At 36.8% G+C, this 23,076-nt stretch overlaps 1 protein-coding gene across 11 annotated transcripts in view; it reads left to right on the top strand.

Annotated features, from left to right (window-relative positions):
- The window catches only part of STXBP5 (syntaxin binding protein 5), a 106,260-nt gene extending 86,870 nt beyond the window's left edge, over positions 1 to 19,390 (top strand). For 8 of the 11 annotated variants that reach the window (XM_063390342.1, XM_063390341.1, XM_063390344.1 and 5 more), the window contains 7 exons: positions 921 to 971; positions 5,077 to 5,316; positions 6,672 to 7,041; positions 9,576 to 9,741; positions 10,504 to 10,615; positions 12,769 to 12,989; positions 13,676 to 19,390. In XM_063390342.1, the coding sequence (XP_063246412.1) occupies positions 921 to 971; positions 5,077 to 5,316; positions 6,672 to 7,041; positions 9,576 to 9,741; positions 10,504 to 10,615; positions 12,769 to 12,989; positions 13,676 to 13,717 (1,202 nt within the window). In that variant the 3' untranslated portion in view covers positions 13,718 to 19,390. The remainder of the gene's footprint in view (positions 1 to 920; positions 972 to 5,076; positions 5,317 to 6,671; positions 7,042 to 9,575; positions 9,742 to 10,503; positions 10,616 to 12,768; positions 12,990 to 13,675) is intronic. The other 3 variants (XM_063390345.1, XM_063390350.1, XM_063390351.1) reach the window with 1 other exon arrangement.
- The last annotated feature ends 3,686 nt before the right edge of the window (positions 19,391 to 23,076 follow it).

Raw genomic sequence — 23,076 nt, forward strand, 5'->3', positions numbered from 1 at the left:
GTAGAATAATGAGGCTATTCTCAGTATCTACTTTAGGAAAAGAAGTATTTCCTATGCAAGTCCATACAGAATTTATGATACATCAAAACTGAATCATGTTTCTGGGAAATAAAATTAGAGTGTAGTGGATAAACTATATCAAAATAATTCCTTCTCCAGTAATTACTGAAAGAAAGGTGGAAGGGGTATGTATGCCTAGTACTTTATTTGTGATGGTTTTTTTAGCAGCATTTGTTTGTGTTGTACTGCAGTTTAAATGGACTGCAGGATTTCCATTCCTGTTAAAAGAATTTTTAAGTCAGAGATGAGTTGAAGTGCTGTTTTTCACTTGAGCAGTATTATCAAAATCTTTCTGGTTTCTTGAATGTGTTGCAAGTGTTTGTACCCTCCTGATTTTATGATTCTTCTCTGTAATATCTTCATTTTTCTAAGGTTGATTATATCAGATGATTAGCTTTTTACACATGTGCATTAATTTTAGTGTTCAAGTTCTTTTTTTTATTCTATTTTAAATGTCTCAGATTTAAACAGAAAGTAGAGCATAAGAAAGGGGGATGGGATCTTAACTTTTTGTAAGAATTAGTGTACATCGTTGCAATTCTGACCTCTCACCTGAGGAGTTGAAACTTCAGGTTGAGCCAAAGCCAAGTTCATCCAATGCGTTAAGTCCTGCCTGAAGCCTGGAGAGAAATCAAGCTCAGCAAAAGCCAAAGATGATGTATTTAGGGATTTTGCTGTCTTCCATGATTTAGTTTGCACCCCTCACTTGAGGAAGTGAGGCTCTGCTTTAGTGGAAATCCTTTAAAGTACCTCAAGGAATGTAATAAACAATTATATATTAAATATTGTGAAAGAAGCAAACTAGGACCAGCAAAATTATGTTTATTCTTTTTAAAAAAAAGATATACTTCACTTTTCAGCAAAGATGTCCAGGAAGCTAAGTTTGCCAACTGAGTTAAAGCCTGATTTAGGTAAGTTTATATAGTTGATTTTGTTTTTACTAAGTCTGAATGTGAGTATGTTGAAGAGGCCTAAATTATGTAAGCTATCATGACTTTATTTGCATTTATCTGAAGTGTAGAAACAAAATTTTAATTCCACTTTTTTTGGGGACTCTCAGGCACAAAATGTCATTGCTGCCATCATAAGGTAAGCCTGCAATTCCTGTATATGGCTTATCACACTTTCATCATGATTTTTAGGCATCTGTCACTCAGTTTATCAGTAGTGCTGTGATAGCAAAAGCATGAATAAGCAGACAGCATTAGGAAAACTGCTGCCTGTTTAGGACCATCTGATACACTTTAAATTGAAAAATGAAATAACAGGATATGTTGAGGTGCTCTCAACAAGTAGTTGGGCATAGTTTTATAAATGTTAATTGTCTTGTGACCACTCTCTCTAAAGTAAAGCAATATACAGCTGTTTGGATGGATGACCAGTCTGAGAATTTATCTCTCTTGAAAATGCACAGTAACTTTTTAAATAAGGATCAGTTTGCTTGTGAGGTCTGTAGTACTAAAGGTCCTTGCATTGCCTACTAAAACAGCATACAAATGAGTAGGTTGGGGATTTTTAAATACTTTGACTGCCAGCTGTTAGATCAAATCCAGCTCTTCTGACGCGTTCTCTAAAGAGGATGGAGGACAACTGTAGACTTACAGTACTAAATGCAGCTGCCTTCTGCCTGCCACAGCTTGCTCCTCTTTCTGCAGCAGGATTGCTACCACCAGCCCAGCAGAAGACAGCCAGGGTCAGACTGGCAGCTGTAGCAGTGTCTGTTTGCCAGGTGCTGCTGCTGTCAACAAGGGGAAAAGTCCTGGCACCGGGATATTCTGAAACTGAGCTGGACCACCCTGATTTACAAATACAGCTTACCCCTCTTAGAGAAATGTGAAGTTGGAAGTAGTCCTCAGAGCTTCTTTATCCAGGGATTGGCAAGGATCCTTTTGCAGGGATACAGATGTTTCGACAATTTAACCTCTGATCTAGTCATGATCCTCCAATAAATAAGTTTCTAGAAATAACAATAGACAAAGTTTCAGTGTTGTGTAGTCTAATTGGACAGATTTCCCGGTATTTAATCAAGCTTCCTTACTTCCATATTAACTTTTTCTTGTCCTTTTCATGAATCAGGGATAACAAGTACTCCCTATCTTCATTAGTCATTTTTTTATGCGGTTGATATTTGTAATCATATCTCTAATTTCATTTTTACAGATTTTTTTTCTTTACAAAATTCAGTTCCTTCTTTAGGTTATGGTACCTAAACCTAGGGTGGCTTCTGTTAATCTCCTCTGGAATCTGAATTTTTCCTCATCTTGCTAAGCTCAGTGTGATCATTCACTAGAGTGATTTGACTGTGGCCATGTTGGCACAGAAGAGCAGAAGAATTTAATGACTCTTTTCAATACTTTTCTGTTGTTCCACATTATGTTTACAAATGGTTTAGGGATAATTTTGGTACAGGGTGAATTTCATACTTGGCAAACTGGAACACATTTATACTTAAATATTAACCAATTGAAATTCTGCTGTTTTACTCACAGTTCTTTGATGGCAATAAGTACTTGGAAGTGTTAATTTTTCCTAATGAAGACTGGTAAAAATTGAATACTGAATTTTTTTCAGCACTTTCCAATCTTGAAAGAGTTAGTGTTTTCTACATCACTTAATATTTGCTGTTCCTTCTACTGAAATAATGGAAGAGGTTTTTGTCACATCATTTCTGATAAAATCATAAAGTAGTTTGTACCTTCTGAATTGTGAATTCAAGCCTTTGACTGGTTTTGACTTTGCATGTATGTGAATATCTGTGCTTGGAGACCTCATTTTGTTCCGTGTAAAATTCTTCTAGGTTTTCAGGTCTGTAAATCACTTGCTTAAGCAATTACATTTAATTTTGCTTCTGTCTTTTCTCATAGTGATACAGCTTTTGCATAGTGTTCTTCAATGTTGGCTTGCTTGTATTTTTGTCACTTATGTGGCCGTATCTACTGGCTGTAGGAGACAACTGAAATGCCTTTCTCCTAAATTCATTGTCCTTATCATTTTCTCTCGTTTCTTTCCATGGCTTCTTGAAACATACTCTTCCATGATCTTGTTCTTTCAAATTAGTTTTCTATCTTTAGATCTTTAACTGGCTCCTTTTCCTTTCTGAACAGATAAAATCTAAACTCTGTGTTTCTGTATTTACTCTCTGCTTTCTAAAACAGAAGTTATCTTGGTCATACCCTTGTCTGCATTATACCATTGCTTTTCAATGTTCTAATTCAGTGATTAAGATGCTACTGCCACTAGGTGCTATTCCTTGCTTTACTACCTCAAAAGAGCCTCATCTTTCCATCCTTCTGATGATGTGTAGTGATTCATCACACTGCTGTTCCTTCCTCTTCATCTGAATCTAATCCATTTACAAACATTTACTCCTTCCTTGACTTCAGAATAAATAGGATGCAATAAAGCAGTTAAATTTTAACCCTCTGTTCTCTCTTAATGGATTGTCCACTTTCAAAAATGCCCATATTGTCTGACAAGTTAGTTTTTATTGATTTTCTCCTCTCCATTCCAATGCTTCTGGAATTTGTACATATGCTCTTCAAATCAACTAGCTGGAACTCACAAATGCACATGTAAAGCTATGCTTATTGCAGTTACTGTATGATTGATTCTATTCAGACTGATTAATCCATGTTAAAGTTGGAAAAAACCCATTAAATTGCTAAATACTCAAGCCTGAAAAAAAAAGCATCATAAGAGGTGGTGGTCATTAGAAGACTTATAAAAACAAATTATTATTTTCATTTTTTACACTGAATTTATTATTTTTAATGTGAAAACTTATTATGTCAACATCTGAGTGATTGATTTAGTTTCTATAATCCATGTTTTATATTTGACAGCTAAAATTCAACAGGACAATATTTTTTTCTATCCTTGTTGGAATGAGGCAATTATCTCCTGAGAAGATTCACTGTTTGTGTTAAGTAGATGTGTGTATTTAGTCAGTTGAAATCTAGTATGTATGCTTTCCAAATGCATGTTAGATATTCTTTGTAGAAAGTTTTTCAATTATTTAATGAAACTAACATAGTAATAGTTCCAAATAGTACGATTGAATGTTGTTCTCTAGCTCTTAATCCTGCTTTAAAATGTTGATTGCATCTATACCCTCCTCAAAAGATTTTTTGAGTTATTTTTTAAAAAGCATAATATAAATTGCATCAAAATTTTGCTGGTGAGGGCTGTCTTTTGCTAAAACTTTGTAATTATGAAATAAGAAAGTATAGAATTAATTTGTGAGTGCACAGATAAATGTCTGCTGGTGTATGAGGTACTGCCACACCTACAGATAGCCTACAGCAAGAGTGGAACAGCACATTTACTTTTGTTAACATTAGAATCCACTTGTTGCTAAACAGTGAGCAAAACATCCAGAAAAGCTTTAGTGCTGTGACTGGCACTATGCTACGGCATTCCAAGGGGAAATCTTCAGCTTTGCATAGCAGTACCAGGTGGCATTTGATAGCATTTGGCTTTCTCCTACTGAAATTTGGGGGGGTCTAGATAATCTGTTAGATCCCCTGCACACAGTTTCCCAAAGTGGAACAGTACTGTGAGTCATTACAGGGTCCATGCTATCATGCTGTGCCGATGTCACTGCATTTCCTAAAGTAAAATGGTCGTATCTTCCTAAGATCAGTTACCTGTGTTCCATGGGAACCAATACTTTTTTCATCTGATCAGTGAACTAATTGGCAGAGAGGTTTGTAATTCAACTTCTTTAAAGGAGTACCTCTTGATGACTATTTTTCTCTGGCTCTAGAAGACAGAAATATGCCTTAAAATTGTTCATGATAATTACCTAATGGCAACCTCTGCAACAAAGATTGGGTGCTTTGCTCAAGAAAAGCTGGAAGCTGGGGAATAAGGAAATATGACTAAGGAAGGACAGGATTACAAAAATCAATAGTGTTACAGTTAGTGTAGAGTTGATGTTAAAGAACAAAAAATAACTAAATTCTCTCAATCCCTGCAATTTACCATTCTTTTTAATTAATACTGATTTATTTTCAGATGTCAAAGACAACTCTTTCAGTCGCTCCCGGAGTTCTAGCGTAACTAGCATTGATAAAGAGTCACGTGAGGCAATTTCAGCTCTTCATTTTTGTGAGACTTTCACAAGAAAGGCTGATACGTCACCTTCCCCATGCCTGTGGGTCGGGACCACGCTGGGAACAGTGCTTGTTATTGTACTGAACTTACCCCCAGGAGGAGAGCAAAGACTTCTTCAGCCAGTAATTGTTTCTCCTAGTGGTATGTACAAAGCAGACAGGCTAAAGTACGCTTGGATAAAGTGCTGTTGTCATTCTTCATATATTTTTAAGAAATGGTTTGGGGTTTTCTTTTCAATTATTGATGAATTAAAAATACGTATTCCATCAGCTTAGCTGCTAAGTTTAACAGTTTAGCCTGGTTACTTTGTTACCAGAGTTTCTCAAACTGGAAAAGTGGAAAGTACAATTTCATAAAATAAAAAATGACAACTTCAGTATTTACTTGCTGAGAAAACAATGTTTGCAGTTGTTAGAGATGGCAGAAGCGATTAATAGTATCAAAAGCTCAGTTTATTATTAGTCTTAAGGTAAGAGTCAATCAGTTTTCCTGCAGCAAGAAAAGGGAGTGCTAACTAAGGCTGTAAATTGAACAACTAGCTTGAAATATTAGTGATAAATATATTCCTTTGGATTGCTATGAAAGGTCTTGTATCTCATTTTTCTGAAGCACAGCAACTGATTTTGTTGTAATTATGTATTAATGGTTTATTGGATATGCTGTTAGTCATAGATTCAGCTTTCCTCCTACCACTGTCTCATGCAGAGCATGCTGCTGTAGTCCATTTTGCTACATGGAAGATATCAAACATACAAACTGCAATGCTGTTTGATTGCAGGAATGATTAGGAGTCGACATCAAGACTGCATGCGGGTCAGATTTGGTGACGTTTGGTCATAAAGGCAGTGCTGCAGGCTAGGCAGTATGGTTCCTCTTTGGATCCGCTGCATAATCCTTAAAAGATAGTGCTTTATGGTTTGTACTTAGCAAGTGTTCATGTTGTTACTTATGTGTGAATAAATTTAAGTAAAATAACATATATTTGCTTAAGATCTGGCCTACAGAGACAGTGATTTGAACAGTAAGGAGGGAAAACTTTCATTTTAATCTAGAGAAGTGGATTCAAGTGTGAACTACAGGGGAGAAATAAAAAAAAAAACCCACCTGTGCTTGTTTCTGAACCAATTGAAGGAAAAGGTAGTCCTCATCTTTGACTAATAATAACATTTATTGTTGATATTAAACATACTGTATACTTTTCAGGAGAGAATGGGTTGCATTTGTGATAATGGACTTAAATACAAATACATTTCTCTTGAAGTTAATGAAAGAGTATGCACCCACTTTATCCTTGAAAACTAGTTGAATATTTTCCTGATTACGTTTGTGGTTCACTGGTTTTTATCTAAAAGCTCAAGGTTTGTGTACATCTGTAGGAGGCAAACTGAAGCTCTTGTTTCCTTTTCATTCTCCTAGCTTCTTAAAGTAATATTTTGTAGCTTGAAAAGCAATTTAGAAGAACAGTTTTATACATGTGCTCAACTACTCTTTCCTAGGAACCATCCTGAGGCTAAAAGGGGCAATCTTGAGAATGGCTTTTTTGGACACCACAGGATCTTTGGTCCCACCAGCACATGAACCCTGGAGAGAACACAATGTTCCTGAAGATAAAGATGAAAAAGAAAAAGCGAAAAAGCGACGACCTGTCTCAGTGTCCCCTTCTTCCTCTCAGGAAATCAGTGAAAACCAATATGCAGTGATATGTTCAGAAAAGCAAGCAAAAGTTATCTCACTACCATCCCAGAACTGTATTTATAAGCAAAATATAACAGAGACTTCTTTTGTCCTTCGTGGAGACATAGTGTCATTGAGTAACAGTATCTGCCTTGCATGTTTCTGTGCCAATGGACATATTATGACTTTTAGGTAAGACCTGTTTGATAGTAACTTAAACATAAAAAGAAATAGTCTTCTGCTACACAGACATTTTCCTTTTCCACAGGATGATGCATTTAAAAAAAATTACATTCACTCAGGGTTGATGATTCTCTAACACTTCAGCCTGAATAATTTTGATGGCACCTATTCCTATTCGCTATGTCTTTAACACCTGAAGTTTACCACTTAAGCTCAAGCTACACTGACTCAACACATAGTTTTAAACAGGTGATATAGGCCCATGACTAAGTTTTTCTGAAAGTTCAGTTTACTCCCTGATGGAGAAAACTGCCTTGAGTCAGACCTTTAGCTTGTACCTGACCAGAACTCTGCCTATTTTTGTGCATCTATTTGCATCACACTCATGCCTCAGTGTTCTGTTGAGTAGCTTGCTTGTGTCTTAACACCTTAAATTCAGGGTATGAAGGCAAGATTAACTGCTAGCAGTTATATAACAATAAGTAAGGGGTTTAAGTTATGAGTTTAAACATATGTTGCAGTAGTGATAGTGTTTAAATATACTTTACAGGTCACCTATGCAATTTTCATGTCCTTCATCTTAAATGTTTCTAAGTGCTATTTTATTCTGAACTAGCAGTGTGTACATAGTTACACCCTTGCACCTGCAATTTAGTTGTGGCCTAATGACAAAATGAAGGTGAAACATGGCCCTGTAACATTATGCCAGTAAAGTTCCTAAAAGATTACTTTTAAGGTTTCCAGAAGAAGCTTTCAGCTTCGAAAATTCTGAAAAAAATATTTCTTTAGGAAGTTGTTAGGAGTAAACTAAAACTGATACAATCAAAACTTGTTTTTTAATTGTAGTATGTAAGTCTGTAACTCCATTGGTGTATATCCCATGTTTTATGTATTCTAAACATCTCTTCCAAATGCTGCCCACCTTGCAGGGCAAACAGGATTGGTTTTGCTAATTAAAACTAAAATTAGTAATGTTCAGATATCATATATTGAAACAAATCCTGTTTTCTTCAGGATTCACATTGTTTTCTAACAATCTCTGCATATGTGCTAAGTTATAAATGCTGAATTGTTACCTTGTGTGGAGAAGTTGGACTCCAGTGCTGAGCTCCATTTTGTAAGCATGAATTCCTGCTGGGGAGTGGACCTTACCTGCATTTTGTGTAAAGTTGTCAAAGCACTGTATCATACCCAAGATGCCCAATATTTAACTACTGATATAAATTCGGATAGGACTTGCTAACAAACAAATCTGTAACAGAAACGATGAAAATGCTCTCATGGATGTCATGCTTGTCCTATGATCGAATGTTTTTGTGTTTTGAAGCTGTAAGGGTGTTTTATGCTCCCATTGATCTGAAGCAAAACACTTCTCTGTTACTGACTCTCTTAGGAATATTCTTATTTTATATACATGCATGGCAGAGGTGTCATGTCTGGGTGATATGCTTACAAGAGAATATTGCTTTTTATTTCTCACTTTTAAAACTTGCCTCCAAAGGGAATCTCAGCATCATGCAAAAAAAAAAAAAAAAAAAAAGAAAAAAAAAAAAAAAAAAAAAAGAAAAAAAAAAAAAAGAACAAGAAAAAGCAAAAGGCAGCCTGATACTGTTGTGTTTACATCACCTTTCTTTGGTTTTAACTTCAGTTTGCCCCTTTGCTGCTTTTTTTAGTGTCTAGAATTAAAAACCTTATGTGGATAGTGTCTGCAGCAGAGGCTGTTTTATTCTATATTGGGACATCAGCAGTTAACAACTCTTGTAGGTTTTTTTAGAACACCTTCACAGGGAATGTTTGAAACAGTGGTTTATTTTGGGTTCTACTTGTCAAGAAATTAGGTGTTTTGTCCCTTCTTTCTTGTATTTATTATCATGTTGAGGGAGAGGAATGTTTGGTAGGGGAATATTGCTCTAGCCCAAGTGTGCTCTCTGTTCTTCAGTAGATTGATACAAGTAAGTTCTGCAGTTAGATGTACAGAATAAAAAAGTACAAGGTAAGCAAACTTTGTTCTAAGAGGAATTTCTCTTCAATATCTAGTCAGAGAAAAAAAGGGGCACTTAATTCACAAGATTGTTTGAGGCTACTATATTCTGCTTTCCTTTGACAGCACGCTCATGTTATATTTCTAAATTTTCTCAAGGAGAGGTCTTTTAAACTTGTATTTTTAGTCAAGGAGAAATTATTAACCTGAAAGAAGAGACAAGATGTTTAATTGTAAACTCTTGTTATCAAGATACCGTGGTAATTAAGTAATGCCTAATTCATTAAATAATGAATGTGTGATTTACATGCTGAGACTATAATTTAAAGAAATAGTTTTAAATACATCTGTTATGCAGATGTTTAAATTTCACTTTTGAGGTGCTACCTTGAAATACGTGATGTTTTGAGATTCTGTAATGTCATTACATGATACCTGGTTATGTGGTACTCATGCAGACGGTGAAGGGAAAAAATTACATATTGCAGTTTAAAAATGAGCCATTTGATCAATAATAGACATTTCTGCTATATTTAATGGGCTTTCACTTCCTTTCCTTAAGTTTGCCAAGTTTAAGGCCATTGTTGGATGTGTATTACCTGCCACTCACCAATATGCGGATAGCCAGAACGTTCTGCTTCACCAATAATGGACAAGCACTCTATCTTGTCTCACCAACTGAAATACAGAGGCTCACCTACAGCCAAGAAACATGTGAAAATCTTCAGGTAAGGAAATCTTTTTAAAAAATCACTTTTTTCTTAGATGCATTCTGAGCTAAGCATCTAAGCTTTTGTGCTTTGATTTTTTTTTTCCTCTTTTGTTGTCCTTCACTGTAGAGTCTGATTCTGGATGAATCACTTCTACTCTGTTTTTGTTTCATCCATGCTATTGTAGCTGAATCAGTTTCTTGCTTAATTTTGTTTTGATCAAGAGGGGATTTCCTCCTTTAACATGCAGCTAAAATTCCTTTGATCAATTGAAGCTGGGGAGGTGTGTGCTGACACAAGAGGGGAATGCTAACTCAGGATATTTGAAGGAAGCTATTATGTTTCAGGGATATTAACAGCTTGAAAAATTCTCAGTCATGCTTCAGCTTGGTAGTTGTAGAGAATAAGGAAACAGCAGAGTTGCAGGCTTTACTTTCATACTGCTGTGTGGATATAAGTATTTGTATATACAGTTTCAATGGAACAAAGTCAGGAGTATTGCCCAAGTTGTTGAGGGGCAAATAAACTTTACTTGAAAGCTTGTCTTTGCTTCTGAATTCCATGAACTCTAGGCTTACAACCATCAGAAGCAAATGGTTTGGACAAATTTCTTAATATATTTTTATTTTTCTCTTTCCTACATCACCTTGCAAAGACAGATGCCCTTGAAGGCACATTTATTTTGAAATTCAAATCCATTCAATAAATCCTGAAAGTGAAAGAATATTCCATTCTTTTTAATAATTTATGCCTTGTTATGTCTCTTTTTCATTTGCAAAGGAAATGCTGGGTGAGCTCTTCACTCCTGTAGAAACACCAGAAGCACCAAACAGGGGGTTCTTTAAAGGCCTGTTCGGAGGTGGGGCACAGTCACTTGACAGAGAAGAACTCTGTAAGTTATCAGTAATGGTTATTTTTCTGGCATTTCTTCCCAAGGAAGCCAGTGATCCTTGATAAATGTATTACCTGTGTTGATAGAACGTTACCTTTTTGAAGGGGAAAGTAAAATAGGGAGTGACAAATAGTTTTTTCATAGATTTTGTGTTGTACACCTTCCCAATAAGATCAGAAAAGCTTGGTATGTTTTCTTCACAGGTTCTTTTAGCTCATTTACTCAGCAATAGATGAGTTGTCCCATTTCATGTTTTATAATCTTTTTTTTTTTTTAATGCATCTTTATAAGCCTGTATTACTGACCATGATTCTATTTATGCTGGTAAACTGAAAGGGACTGCTTTTGCAGAATTCTGTTCTGGACAGTGAGAAAATAAAAAACTCTAGTTCAGTTATTTGGCAGATTTTCTTTGTTTTACTTGTGCAGAGATGCCTTAGGAATGACAGCAAGGTCAGAACTGTATGATATTTCAATTCAGTCCTCTGTTTATAGGACAGTAAAATTCAGATTTAGCCATATTTTCATTGTTTTATAATTTTCTCTTTTTTTAATTATACCTTTTTTTTACTGTGGTGGTATTTATCACTTTAATATATTTAAGGAAAATAGCTTCCATTTGTTTATTTATATATTCGCTAGATGCAACACCATATTATGCAAACTTATTTTTAAGAACCTTTTCTTATTAATGTGAAATGTATCTATCAAAATGGACAAGGTGCCCTGCTAGTCCTTTGTTTTATGGTGGTTCTTCTGATCTCTACAAAATAAAAATCAGACTTCATTACTTTTGCCTTACACTTTGAGCAAATATCAGATATTTAGAGGTCACTTTCCATGTCAAAGGTTTCTTTTTTGTGTGTTTTTATGTATATATATGTATGTGTTTTCCAGTTCAGAAATTTAGGTTCAAAAATTATAATTTAATATGACTGAGACAGAGGAAAAGGAAAAATACCTTGTAACTTGAGAAGCTATCTCTTTATAACATTATAAATGGTTTAGACAGCTTTAGAAGCTATCTCATTATATCATTTCAAGTTTCCACCATTAAGTTTTGACTTAGATCTTAAGAAGGAAAATAGTATTCAATGGAAGAAGAAATACTAATGAATTGTAGCCTGACAGTTCAATGACAATTCAAAAGGCATAAAGTAACCATTAACGTAGCCATATTTACCATGAGAGTCCCAGCAGAATCTGCAATAACAGAAATGATTTCTCTTTCTTATTTTGGGAATTCACAGAAAGGTGTTTATGGTACTAATTTAAATGTAAATCGTTTTTAATAGAAGCATAAAATCAAATCAGAGACTCTTGAAATACTGCATCAAAATGTATTTAAGCAGTTAATATTACTTTTCCTAGAGTAAAAAAAAGAAAATAGTCAAACCATGTTTCATTGTTTAAAACAAATACTCAGATTTCTGTAGTCTATAGAATTCTACATGAGATTGGCACATCAAGTGTCTAGATTGAACTGGGTGACTGATGTCCCACTGTGAGCAAAGTCCATGTGGTCAGTGTCATCACTGGAGTCTGGAGCTGTTCAGCTGACCATTTGTGCTGATTTGTTCTCACAGCCATACTGTCTTTTCACTTTTTTTTTTTTTTTTTTGGCAAGGTTTTTACGATAATGGTAGCACAGACACCTAATCTTTAGGTTGTGTGCATGTAAAATTTAACCTCCATCACAAGAAACCTCTGCTGGTGGAATCATGCTGGCTGCCCTACATACCAGCAAAGCACTTCCAGAACTAACCACAACTTTTATTTTCAAAACTCTGATTTGTCCATTGAGCTCAAAACACATTCCATATGAAATAAACTATATTGTGCTGGTGAAGTGGTTTTTTTAACAATTCTATTGATGAACATCAGAGTTTTAATTTCACACTTGAGGTGTGAAGATTTTACAATTTTATAACCTGCCTGGAAACTTGAAAATATATTTGAATGTCTCAGTTCTAATGTAGTAACATCTACTAACATGGAGTAGTGAGTGTTGCTCATAGTCATACCTACAATTAGCTGTGTGGTCTCTGTGCAATGAAATTACACCTCTATATAAACTAATTTCAGTGATATTTATGTCATAATGATAAAAAACCTTACTATTCTGTATTTGCTGCTTTTGCAAATGCCTCCAGTTGGAGAATCAGCATCTGGGAAGGCATCGAGGAGTCTTGCCCAGCATATTCCAGGACCTGGGGGTATCGAAGGTGTCAAAGGAGCAGCATCTGGTGTGGTTGGTGAACTGGCACGAGCCCGGTTGGCATTGGATGAAAGAGGACAGAAACTGGGAGAACTGGAAGAAAAAACTGCAGCTATGCTGTACAGTGCTGATTCTTTCTCAAAACACGCTCATGAGGTGAGTATGTTAAACTGAACATTGAACTGATTGTCAAACAAATGCAGATTCTGCAAGTGACTGAGTTCTGCGAAGGCGTGTTGGAAGTATCTGAAGGGCATGCAGTATCATTGATAAAGGATACTTCCCTTTCATCCATCGCTTTTTACTCCTAACTAATTGTAAACAGCTTTGTCTCGTGGCACATTGCTCTAGAGCATGCAGTCTGCTGGAGTGGCATGTAAGCTTCTAAATGTGCAACTCAATCCCCATTACTGAAAAAATTACTTACTGTCACTGAATTAATGAGAAGAGTAATGCTTTATGTCAGATTCGTGCTGTCCTTGAGAAAGATCCTCTTGTATGCAAACCCTCTGAGTGAGAGTTCGGTTTTTTCCCTCAGTAACTACCATAGAATGGCTGTTCTCATCCAATTCCATGCTGACTTCTTTCCACACCCTAAACTCCTATGCAACCTCCCCATTCTCCAAAAAATGTCTTTTTCTGGGGCTGGATCAACAGCAATGATGCTACCATTAGAAAATTCATCATGCTAAGCAGTCGGTGTTCAGCGATGTGTTTGCAATTTTGAGAAGCCTTGCTAAAATTCTTCTTTCTGATGCTGCTTTGTAAGCATATTATTTGTTTGTGTCATAGTACATTTTGGTACATTACAGAAAAAGTAATTAGAATTTTTTTTTTTCTAGATGATGTTGAAGTACAAAGACAAGAAGTGGTACCAATTCTGATGACTTTCATCAATCACATCTATTTAATTTTGTCCTGATGAAAAAAGAATCTTGTTTTTTCATTAATTTTGGCAGGACCACTGAAATTTAAAGGAGTATTCACCATTGGATACTGTTGTTTCCTAGCACAAATGACACACTGTTTTACCTCAGTCCTGGCTTTAACTGAGGAGCTACATGTCTCAGAAACGCATACACACAAAAAGAAACTTGAGTGTTTCTTAGCTGTTGGTTAGCGTAAAGTCGGAACAGAGAAGGTAACTGGAACACGTGGAAAAGAGGGTAAAGGGAAATCATGGTGAGATGGGCAGGGGCAATGCAGGGTCAATCCTGTGTTAATATTTCATATGCCAAAAGTTTTTGTGCTATTGTAATTGCTGCCAGTGTTATACCCTCCTGTAAGGAGAGGCAATAAATCAGGGGTCCAAGAGCTGGAATCAAGTTGTTTGTCTTGCTGGACAGTAGCTGACTTACAATTACCCTCTCTAGGACTCGCTATATTTACCATTGTTGTTGAAGAAGAGTTGAAGTTTGCTGTCACTTCTTTCATTTGAAAAGCTGGAAGCTTGGAAGATTTCTTATTGAAAATGGTATACATAGTTGACCTGTGCATAGTCTTTCCTTGGACCCCTGATCAGTATTCTTGTATTCACATCATATTCTGTGACGTGCAAAACAAAAGAATACGTAATTTTTGCATTAAAAAGTCAAGTGAATAATATGATCGGAATGTGTCATGCTGGGAGTTTTCATTTGTGTTATGGCCGTGCAATGTGAAATGTGGTAACATCTTCCTTGTGGTAAGAATTCTTCAACTTCTGTTCAGTTAAATATTATTTTTGCCAAAAATAGTTATTGGTTCAGGTTGTGTAACATTTAGAATTGGCTGTGGGTTCCATTCACGCTGTGAGTTTTGATAGATGTTTAACAGAATGTATCTTTACAACCGTTAATTAAAATAGCTGAGATAGTTTCGCTCAAAACTTAAGTTCTAGATGCCCCTTTAGTCCTTAACTATGAAATCAGATAACCTTGGACTCAGGTTTTCTAAAGTTTTACACACCATGGAGGTGCTGATGCATGAATAATGGCAAGCAAGCATCTAATACTTAATAATTGTCAGTATGTTGTTTAGCAAATCTATGAGTTCTGCCAGTAGTGCTGTTTTACAAGTACCTGTCTCAGCCCCACCCAGCACTAAAGGCAGTTGTCCTAAAGTTTGGATTTAGTCTCTAAAGCAATGTTTTCATTGTAAGCAGTGGTAAAGTGTGCACAAAAACTTTAGGAATCGCTGAAATAATGTTCAGTTTGGGTGAGGTAAATAGTATGGCTGAGCTAACTTGTTAATGGCTACTGCACTAAAGCTATATCAGCTTGAATAACCAGGGCTCTTTTAAAAAGAGAGGATTCCTTAAAATAAATGCTTGCAATTCAAAAATTCCTTTAGATCTTTTTCCTCAAAGTAGGAATAGTTACTGACTGCTTTTGTTTTATAAAAGGGAGTACTTAGAAGCTGATAGGTCTGCATTGTCTGAAATTATTCACTTGGGTTTGCTTCTTCAAGCATTGCATTTTGAATGCTTTTTTCACAAGCATTCTGAATGTTCCCAAAGCAAAACCTTGGTTATATTTGTATTGTGATGTTGCAGGTACACAGATAAGGCAACATTACAAAACATGTCAAGGATGCAAAATATTGAAGTTACTTATGGTTCTTAAATCACTTTTCAAATGAGAGGCAAATATATTTGGGCTTTGAAGCACAAACTGATACATTTTCTCACTTGATTTATAGCAGCATTTAATTTAAAAAGACAATTCAATTGTGTTGCCTGTACAAGGGCATGCCCTACTATGCCCACTGCTCAAAGGACTTTAAAAATGAGAATGTGACAATTCCAATAAGCAGTATTATGATTTCTTGAGGCAATGTTTACTTGAGTTACTTAACTTAGTTTGCCATGCAATATTTGCCTCTGCATTTATTTATTTTTTAGTGTCTAACTAATGCATATTTAACATCATTTTGTGAGACATTCAGGTAGAAGAAAATGACATAAACCGCTACCTATACCACATCCAAAAACCCCACCCTAACTGAAACTTGTCTCCTTCCTTCTCCCACATTTATAAATTGAGATGACTGATTATTATTTGACCTGGTGAAGATAAAGTACATTTCAGAGCAACGGAATCCTAGGAAATAAATCTGGTCAGGCTCTGGGGGAGAGGATTGTAAAAGTATTCTTCAACAAATTATGGTATCATTCAATGGAGGATGACCTTGGCTTGAGAGGAAAGCATACTTAACTTTCTCATCAAGACGCATTTGACAACCACCAGCAAGCAAAATAATAAGAGGCAATGAGAGACCATCTGCCAGTACCGGAGCAGTAGTGGCTTATTCGGTGTTGCAGAATCTATCGTAGTTGAATCTCTTCTGTTGCTTATGTTCAGGGCATGCTTCTAGGTAGGAAGACTAATGACATGATTGCTCATGAGATAAAAACACAAATGGTTCTTGGTCAATAAAAGGGGCTATGTACAATTTTAGTCTAAAATGTTACTTTTTCCTTCCCAATGGAAGGAAGGCGATCACACACATTGTTGCATCCTATTGTGCTATTGGTGGTGCACCTTTTGTACAGCAAAGTGTACTGAAATCCTTGCAGGGAAGCACCCCTGGTTTTTTCACTAGCATTTCAGTTGTGTGAAATTTTTTAGAGTGTCTGGAAATCTATAAAATACAGTTGAGCTATTACTTTTTTTTAAACGAAAGTAAGAAACTACCTGCTGCTACCTATCTGTTTATATGTAGTGTGTCTCATTAGGAACTGTCAACTGAAGAAGCTTTTCTTCACCTTAGTCCTGCCAAATCGTAACTTTTAAATCCTGGTATGTGTAAATATGTGTGTATTCCAAATCAGTCTGAAAGTGTTACACCCCAGGCATCTCCAGTGACTTGTTCTTCAGCAAACAGTCAGTTATAAAGTATAGTAATATGTAGCTGTGTTCCTTGTCTGTCTTTATGCAAAGTTTTTGTGCCTGAGGTGGTTCTTGCATGGCAGGTGACATTGGAAAGCTACATCCAAAGGAGGATTTTTGGAAGCAAGTTCATTTTCTTTTCTTTTCCTTTTAGTTTTCTTTTTATTTTCCTTCGTATGATTTGTTTGGTTGGGCGTTTTGTTTTGTTTTATTTTGGTGGTGTTTTGGTTTAGGGTTTGTTTTGGAGGGGTGGGAATTTTTGTTTGTTTCTATTTCCTTTTCTTTTTTGCTTAATTAATGGCACTGATCTTACCTGAACTTTTAAACTTGAATTTTTCCTGCACTTTAATTCAATCATGGTATTTTATTCCTTAATTTTGTTTCTGCATTTGTGCAGTTCAGGTTCATTATTTGTATATAAACACACATGTTCAATAAAGACTTTAGAACAGATTACTTTCAGGCACCTTTGCTAATTATGTGATTTATTTAGAATGTGTGTTTTCTTAGCAAAATATGTATATACAATAGAGAATCTATTGAAAGGCACGTATTCTGTGTCAGCATTCAGTTTATAAATTACAGCAACACTTTCACATTTGTTACTAGATAATACAAAAGAAATCTGTTATATTTATACATACTGCTTAAGAATATACTTTTAGTTTTAAATAATTTTTATATGTACACTTCTACCTTTAATTTTAAAAAGACTTACGTTCAAGTTTTAAGTCAAAGTACTTAAAGTATGTATATTATCCATAGAAGTTGTTTTAAGCTTATGAATACATTCATATCTCATATCGAGATGATACAATTACTAAGCAATGAAAACAAAAGCCCATTTTGCTTCGCAGAAAACAATCAGTTATTTTTACCTCCCATTATGAAAATCCATGAACAATTCTCCAAGTATGGAGCAAGAAGATAGGGAACTTAGCCTAATATTAAAATTTTCTCAATAGCTGCAGTCTATTATTGACTGGTTTTCTATGGTTTGGGTTTTTTCTGGTGCACAAGAGACTTTTTTCAGCTCTATTTCTTGGACTTTCAAAATTCTCCAACACTGAAGTGAGATTTGTCCAATAAACATTTTCTTTGAGCAGTCTGTGTATTTTGATTATACATCAGCTCTTTACATGTAAATCAGGGTTGTTTTTTATGTGGGTTTGTTTTGTTGGGTTTTTTTGTATCTGAAACAAGAATGTGGCTGAAGTGCCCTCTACTTTCTGCTTGTGGTTCAACATGTCTGGGTGGGCACTGAGTGCAGACAGAGTCTGGTGTGGGAGGGAAGGACTGCAGTGCCTTGCCTTCCTCTCCAGGTAGAAGGGCAACTTGTCCCTCGAATCTTCCCTCATGCCAGCCAATTTCCTGGGTAACTGGTTTGAGTCTTTTCGGGTGGATGTGGATAACCATGCTACTACCACAAAATCTGCAAATACTCTGTAGAAAGAAATTAATGATGCTTGAGGGGTGGAAGTGAACAGAATCAGGGGGGAAAAGGGTGTACTGTAGGTGAATCAGCTAAAAAACCAATTTTACTTCAGTTTTCATTGAAAAGCTGATCTGGGCCAATTTGTTCTTCGTTAACCCATTATAAAGGTGTGCTGTGTATCTTATTACCTTATTACTGTTTCAAGTTCCATGAGTGTACTGTTTCAGAGTACTTTTACACCTTATAAAGTTTAGACTTAAAGATGTAGGCATTAATTTTTAAAAAGTGGGAAAAAAAGGAAGAAGGGAAATGAGGCAGAAACACCAAACAATCAAATGAAAGTTGTCAATCAGTATTTGTGTTAGTAGTTCCACGTGTGCCTAGAAATGTTTAAGCTAACCTACAGCTGTAGGTTACCTTGACACTTGTATTTCTTTCTGTTAGTACCTAAGTTCCATATTACCAAGCAAATAACTAGAAGTTAAACTGTTTCAGTTGAAAACATGTAAGGAGTTGTATGTGGATTACCACTACCATTCAGTCATAGGCAACGGAAAGGGAGAGGGGTGGGAACATGTTTTAAATATTCCCTTTTAAAACAGAATTGTAAATAAGCAGTACTGTGTTATTTTAGACCTGAGCTCTGCTATCTGTAGTGGTTAGAACTAGGAAAACATGCTGCTTTCTAGTTATGCTGCTGTTTCATTGTACCAGCACCATGGGGGAAAAAACACATCCGTAAATTTTTCTAACATTGCCCACTCCTGGGTAAGCATGCTTGATGTGTAGCAGTTCTTGTTTCTGTATATGTTAGTGTGTACATGTGTGTTTTCTTTTTCCCTTATGTTCATTGCAACTTATTCTTCAGTTAAGTCTTGCTGAGCCCCACTAGCTCTTCTGAGGATGATTACTGGAATATGCATTTTTAGGTAGGGTTGCAAATCCATCTGTCTACAAATATAGTTTCATATGAACTGCAAACTGTACTGTTAAAAACTCAACTATGTTAGATTGCATAGAGTTATTTTACTTACATGTACTTGGACTGAACTATGTCATCATAATGAAGTTAAAAAATTAAGTATGGAATATTTTTGTAAATAAAAATACCTGTGCAGCTGGTATTTTAAATTTAAAATGTATTATACATTAATGTTTCAGAAAAAAAATGTTCATATATGTGTATATGAATGTGTCATTATGCTGAAGGGCTCTTGATTGGGCAAAATAAACTATTCAAATCTCTCCTGAAACGACTGTAGCTTACTCCTTTTCTTCCTGACCAGTGGTTTTCTGCTGGCTGGAGCAGCAGGAAGGTGTGAGTTGTGCTTTATGACGAGCAGAGCAGCCAGCCTGATGGGGAGTTGCCCTGAAGGACGCCGAGAGGTGTGAAATGGTTCATCTGCAGTGATGTCCCCAAGCATGTCTAAAAACGTTCTGAAATGTGCATCCTGGTGGTGACAATGTGATGTGCTGTTATCTTTTTAAGTTACCAGGAAAGTTAGGGTCGTTCAGTGTACAGACTCAGTAAAGCAAAGTCTTTTCCGTAGCTGCATTTTGTCAGTGTCTATTAAATGAAGAATCCAGTGTGTAAGGGGAGAAGAGATGGAACTGGTATTTTTTTTCTTTGCCATGTTTACAGTACAGCAGATGTGTTATTTTTGTGGATTGAGGCTCAGCTTTGCCACAGAGCAGTTTCTAGCTTGCAGGCTTATTAAATTTACTGTCTTTTGCTGTTGGGGAGAGAGGGAAATACAAACAACCTGGCTTTGTAAACATGCTCTCAGTGGTGGGGAAATAATGGATCCGAAGAGAGGCTTGGGCAGTAAATCTGAGAAGTGAAATTGCTGTACCTTGGAGAAATTTTTGGAATCTCTTGATGTCAAATAGCAAAATATTTCTTTGTTTGTTGTTTTAGTACGTGAGAATACGATTTCATCTGTGGGAAAAGTCTGCTAGACTTCCTGTTTTGTTTTTTCTTTAATATCTGATGGTTACACATAATGAACTGGAAGCTCTGTAGTGCATGGAGTTATAAAAAGGATAATGCACTGGAATCAAAAAATTGTTTTATCTTCAGTTTAATTGGATTCCAGATATTTGAAGCTGTCACACTGCCTCCAGCTACTCACTGGGTCTGGTAGTCTCCAATAAAATAAGAAAAGCTACAGTAGAAGTAGCTCCCTCCCTTTGGATACTGTAGGACTGCACAGATCAATGGACTGACAACAGGGGAATGCCAGAGTGAGGTTGCAAAGGGAAACATTTTCATTTAGTGACACTCAGGATTTGATGAGACCTATATTAAAAATGTGGTTCCTTTGCACCTTGTGTTTCAACAGTTCTGGGTCAATGTACTGTAAATTAAATGCATTTAAGACCTACAGACATATGATTATATGCTCATCAGCACTTTTCTTACCCAGATTTTTAATTGGGAATTTTCATCCAGGCAGGGTCACTGACCCAGCCCCTCCTTGTTGCCCACTGGCCTGGGGGTGCTCAGTGGTATCCCCCTCTTGCCTGCTCCCTCCTCCTGCCTTGTGCTCCTGGACTGCTCCCTTGGCCTCGGGTCAGCCAAACAAGAGGCACTGTCTGCTTCCTCCCCGAGGAGAAAAGGAGGCATCCCAGCCTGGCCTGAGGAAATGTCCTGCACTCAGGTAAACCCACAAGAGCAGCAGCAGGCACCAGTTGCTCACCTCCTGGTCTGCTGGCTGATTTTCCACCACGTGTAATTAACGCTCCCTCAGTGAGGGCTGGGGGGCTTGCAGATGTAACTCATTAGAGTAGCAGAGCTCTGCTCACTGGCTGTAGCGAAGTTTTCTGTGTTTTCCAGGCACAGGAGACAATCTGTGCTAAGGGTTGTGCACAGGCTGCTCAGGAGGAAGCTGTACCCATCCCCACTGCCCCCGCGGAGAGCTGGGGAGTCCTCCAGCCCTCCTTTAGCCTCAAACACTCCTTTAGAGCTGTTTGATTCCAGCACTGCTCAGAAGGGCTGATGGAGGACTGTAGCAAAGCCACAGTCAAGATAAAAATTGAAAGGTTGATGTTGTTTCGGAGCAGGTAACTGTATTTTATTGCAGACTCAGTGTGAGTAAGACTCGACAGAGAGTTGAGTGTTTGAAGGGGTTTGTAATCAAAATGTCAGACTGTGCTTATGTTTTGATAAGTTTATGAACTCCTCTGCTTAATTAGGCAGACATAATGAGAAATTTTATATAATTCTGCTTTCTGTGGTGTAAGACATTCCTGGAAAGAATAAGGTGGAATGCAGTCTCCCATGACAGAGGGAACAGAAAACAATTTCAAGCTGTTATTCCCTAATTCTCTTGTGCACCTGCAACTCTCTTAGCACCACTTGAGTTAAGTACTTTTTACCTGAGTGTTAGTGTCACCTACTGACTGTGGTGCTTTTTCTTCCAGGGTATCCAAGGACGCAGCACAGTGGTCCAAGGTCTCATGAGACTTCTCTTCCTTAGAGCTGCTGTCTTCAGACTGAGTATGCACATATCTGTTGTTCAAGATGAATGTTAGAACTCAATTTATAGAAGGAAGAATTGCTGTGTTTTTAAAATATGAAGGAGTTAGAAAAAAGGACTAATGAAGGTCAATTGCATCATGTTTTCTTTTTAATATGTTCAAATCCAAAGTCAATTCTAGCTGTGAGCTTAGAGGCCCTCTACCTCCTATTTTGTCTTTAGCAGACCAGGTACTGGTTGGGTTTTAGAGTTCCCAGCCAATTCACAGATTTTTAAAGACATTCTGGAGATTAATTCCTTATTATATTGTTCAAGCTAAACCCCTTTAGAAAAGTGGGGAGGTTTTTTATATATTTTTAAACATAATTTGTAGTCAGAGCAGGATCCATGGAAGTTGCATTGACTTCCAGAGCTTTCCCTCATTTTTAAAAGGCTAGTAGTTGGTTTGGCTCTACGTCTGACATGCAACTGCTTGCTCTTTTTAGGATTCTTCTGTAAGCAGCTTCTTTCTTTCTAGTAGTTGAGTTATGCTGCCTGAACCAGTTTTGGCAAGTAGCCTGTGGGTTGTAGTCACCAATGCAAACTTTCTTCAGGTAAAGAAAAGTGAAGAGTACCTAAATGTGGCTGGGGCTATGAGGCTCTGACACCAGTAGCACAACTACTGCAAAGTATTTAGCAGATTATGCCCTAAGGGACAACAGAAAATCTCTTTGTGTGCCCTCTGCAGGGAACAGTTGGGATTTGCATCATGTTGGACCTGGGGAACATTGCATCTGAGACCTTTCACTATTTCAGTAGTAGGAGTGGGGATGGCTGAAGTGGATGCAGAGCTTCATGAGGGTTTCTAGTCAGACCATCAATATGTCTTTCAAAATATAAAGTGACAGGGACTGGCCATGCACCATATCCTGGAGAGCAAATTTAAAGCCTGAAAACCCAAGTGCTTTTGATTTAACCTGGGGAAAAGACAAAGCCTATGTGAATAATTGTGGTTTGCTGTATTCCCCCACTGGACTGATGGGAAGCAATTGCCTAAAACTTTTCCTGTAGCTGTTAAAGGAATTTCTTTGTATTTGCACTATAAGCAATAAGGTGGTCATTTGCTCTCAGTCAGTGTGAGTTGCATGTCTTGCTTTAGCGTTGAGCTGCTATTGTTGGTCTACTACCTGATCGTTACAGGCAATGTAAAAATATGGAAAAATTTGGATCTGAGCCTGTGGTCCCATAGGCTTCAGCCTGGTAAAAGAATTTTTACCATAGCATAGCTACAGCTTAGCTCAGAGAGGCAAGGAGGCAAGGCTTGAGCTGGTTGGTACAGCACCAATTTTCTTGACATGTTTTTGCAGCTATTGTTCTGAAGAAATTCTTTTAAGAATGCATTTTAAATGAGAAAACATGATGGTTTGTGCATCTACAGAGAGCTGCTCCCTAACATAAGCAGCATGGAAAAAGAGAAGTTG

Source organism: Prinia subflava, chromosome 2, assembly GCF_021018805.1.
Source record: "Prinia subflava isolate CZ2003 ecotype Zambia chromosome 2, Cam_Psub_1.2, whole genome shotgun sequence".
NCBI classification, from domain to species: domain Eukaryota; kingdom Metazoa; phylum Chordata; class Aves; order Passeriformes; family Cisticolidae; genus Prinia; species Prinia subflava.